Source organism: Loxodonta africana, chromosome 17 (assembly GCF_030014295.1).
Source record: "Loxodonta africana isolate mLoxAfr1 chromosome 17, mLoxAfr1.hap2, whole genome shotgun sequence".
NCBI classification, from domain to species: Eukaryota; Metazoa; Chordata; class Mammalia; order Proboscidea; family Elephantidae; genus Loxodonta; species Loxodonta africana.
This window is the reverse complement of record NC_087358.1, coordinates 65456214-65459588: the sequence shown is the minus strand read 5'-3', so window position 1 is coordinate 65459588 and position 3375 is coordinate 65456214. Positions and strand designations below refer to the sequence as shown.

The 3375-nt window shown below is 52.6% G+C and overlaps 1 protein-coding gene across 1 annotated transcript; it reads left to right on the top strand.

Moving 5' to 3' along the window:
* The first annotated feature begins 298 nt into the window (after positions 1 to 298).
* On the top strand, positions 299 to 1638 carry SIAH3 (siah E3 ubiquitin protein ligase family member 3). The gene is made up of 2 exons (XM_064269912.1): positions 299 to 403; positions 970 to 1638. The coding sequence occupies exons 1-2, from the start codon at positions 299 to 301 to the stop codon at positions 1636 to 1638; spliced, it is 774 nt and encodes a 257-aa protein (XP_064125982.1).
* The last annotated feature ends 1737 nt before the right edge of the window (positions 1639 to 3375 follow it).

The window sequence follows — 3375 nt, the reverse complement described above, 5'->3', positions numbered from 1 at the left end:
GCAGAACTGCCCCTTAGGGTTTTCTAGGCTGTAATCTTTGCAGAAGCAGATCACCATCATTTTCTTCCAGGGCACCACTGGGTGGGTTTGAACCTCCAACCTTTAGGCTACCAGCCAAGAGCAAACGTTTGCACACCCAGGGACAATATAACAAAGAAAACCTTACTTCCAAACAGGATTGTATGCATAGGTATAAGGGACAGAACTCAAGCACATATTTTGGGGGCAAAGAGCTCAACCCACAGGAGCGCCCATCACAGCACCTGGTATTCTTGGGGTTATGTATGGGCACGCGGCCATGAGGAACAAAACGGTGGAGGATCCCCACTGTGGAGGCCACCTGGTGGCGAGACTGGGAAGCGCCTGCAGAGCTGAGAGCCTGAAGCAGGGTGCAAAGGAGCTGGTGGGCAAGGCCTCAGGGGGCACAGGGGAGGCTTCCTCCCGGGGGATGTGGTCTGACTGCACCTAATCACCTCCCTGTCCACCAGGTGCCTTAGGACCCAGGACATGGGCACCTGAGACAACACAACCCCGGGCAGCACTGGAAGGACACATAGGCGCTGCCTGAAATTTTATTCACGAAATAATAGTAATAATAATGATAAAATAGAAAGACACCCCCCCCCCCGGCCTCTATTGTCTGCCCCCAAAATCATGAATACCAAAAAAAAAAAAAAAAAAGGATTTTTGTTCCCAATGAGTGATGACCATCATAATGCACGCTATTTGAGGGGGAAATTGCCCATTTGCTTGCGTATCTTATTAAAAAATCAGAAAGGCATAGATACTGCATTTTCTTGGACTGGAATCTTAACTCCCCAAGCCGCCCAACATGTCCCTCATTTCTTAGGAAAACGTCCTCTCCCTGCCCTGGAGAGCCTCCTGTTGCCACTTCCAACACCAGGGCATCCCCGCCAAGGAGGCCAGAGCACCTCAGATCCCACTGACGTTCTCCTCTTTCCCTTGCAGTATGTATCCAACCGCCGAGCCGTGGCTCAGAGCACGCCCGAGCAAGCCAGCTTCCATCCTCATCACCTCAGCCATCACCACCGCCACCACCGCCATCACCGCCACCTGCGCCACCACGCCCACCCCCACCGCCTCCACCACCAGGAGGCAGGCCTGCACGGTGCCCAGGTGACGCCCTGCACGTGCCCCTTGTTCTCCTGCCAGTGGGAAGGCCACCTGGAGGTGGTGGTGCCCCACCTGAGGCAGACCCACAGGGTCGACATCCTCCAGGGAGCAGAGATTGTCTTCCTGGCCACGGACATGCACCTGCCGGCGCCGGCCGACTGGATCATCGTGCACTCCTGCCTGGGCCACCACTTTCTGCTGGTGCTCCGGAAACAGGAGAGGCATGAAGGGCACCCGCAGTTTTTTGCCACCATGATGCTGATCGGGACCCCCACGCAGGCCGACTGCTTCACCTATCGCCTGGAACTCAACAGAAACCATCGGAGGCTCAAGTGGGAGGCCACACCCCGCTCGGTCCTGGAGTGCGTGGACTCTGTGATCACCGACGGGGACTGCCTGGTCCTGAACACCTCGCTGGCCCAGCTCTTCTCTGACAACGGCAGCCTCGCCATTGGGATCGCCATCACCGCGACCAAGGTCCACGCCACCGAAATCGAGATATGAAACACAACCACCCCAACTCAAGATGCTTGGCCTGTGCTCCTTGGAGCTTCCAAGCCAGGACTCCAGACTCCTTTTTATTGTCTTCTTTTCCTTCCTTTCTTTCTCTCTTTCTTTTTGTCTCAGGTATTAGGTGGTATTTAGTTTTGTCTGCCGTGGGCAGTATACTATGTAAACATCCTGTGGTTCAAGATCTTGATGCGATGTTTGTCCTGTTTTGTTGATACAGTTTTACAGAACTCTTTGAGAATTCGATCAGAATAGTTCTTTCCTGTCCCCACCAATTCCCTTCTGAAAAACCAAAAACCAAACCAGTTGTGATCGAGTTGATTCTGACTCATGGAGACCCTGTGTGTGTCAGAGTAGAACTGTGCTCCATAGGGCTTTCAAAGATGTGGCCTTTTGGAAGCAGATCACCAGGCCTTTCTTCCAAGGGACCTCTGGGTGGGTTCGAACCACCAACCTTTTGGTTAGTAGCCCAGCACTTAACCATTTGCGGCACCCGGGGATTCGTTCCCTTTGCCCACTGCTTCCCAAATAAGCAAAAGCCACCAAGACCAGGAAGCACCGTTAGGGTCCAAAGGAGACATGTGTGCAAACCAGCTTCCTCCTCTTTTCTGCCGTGTTTCAGAGTGAGCCAGATCTGCAATGTGTAAAGATGGGGTTTGGGAAGGGGGCCTGGCCAGCTCAAAGAAGTATCAGATTTCAGACCAACAGACACAGCTCTGACAACTTCCCAGGAACCTCAGGGTCAAAGCTGAGCTGCACAGAAATGAGAAGACGAGTCTCCTGGCCAGGGCAGGAGCTGGACTGGAGGAGCCACCATGCGGCCAGGCCTTCGTGTGGATCCCAGGGCCCCGGAAGTGGTCAGATGCTGACGCTCCTTCTGGCGGCCCGCATGGGGTTGTTCCAGCCAGTGCCATCTTTCCCTTGCTCCAGAATCAAAGCCCTCCATTTGTTGTGCTTTCTTGAAAACCCCTTTGCCCTGTGGTGAACAAGCAGCAGAAAGAGATGGGCAAGATGTGGGGGAGAAGCAGCGAAAAATGAAAGCATAAAATTAATCTACCCCTGAGAGGGCATTCTCTCCTCAGAGAGTTTTATGATGAAGTTATTAAAATCCATCAGTCTTTTCACTGGGGTGGAGCACTTTTATATCATGCGAAAAACCCAATTTGTTCCTAATCCTTCCTAAACCAGCACCACAACTTGGCAGGAAACGCAATGAACTCAGAAGGCCTCACCCCAAACCTCTGACGTGCAGGTTACTCGTATACCTGGGAGGGCCTCCTTTCCCTTATTTACTTTCTAGAAGGCTCTGAGGGCCCCACTCAGCACATAAAGGTTATCATTGGTCAAGTGTGTACTCAGCACGCTGTTGCAGCTTGAGTGAAAAGGCAACAACAGTTCTCACTGCTTCTACTTGGGCTGATTTTTCTTGTTTGATTGTCAAAACAATTGCCAGCACCTTCTCTGTAAAAATCTCTTGTAAGTTTGAGGGAAGTAAGCGTGTTTTGCCGACTCTGTCTTTTCTCTGTTGAATAACCTCAGGCCTTCCTAGGAGGATCCCTTATCACTCCGCTTGGTCATTTTTGTCCCTCCACTCTGGCTGCTCTCCAGACACTGTGGAAGCACGGCACCTGAGCCATTAGAACTGAAAGGGCCTGTCGCCAACTAGACATTGCTCTCTGTACCCCATTCACTCCCCGCAGCCCTTGCCGCTGGGTCCTGGCAGGCCACCAA

Excerpts from the sequence above, each read along its gene's own strand:
- SIAH3 (XM_064269912.1), top strand. The coding sequence starts at position 299 with ATGAGGAACAAAACGGTGGAGGATCCCCACTGTGGAGGCCACCTGGTG. Across the intron at positions 404-969 it reads AGCAGGGTGCAAAGGAGCTG|TATGTATCCAACCGCCGAGC; the intron begins GTGGGCAAGGCC and ends TTTCCCTTGCAG.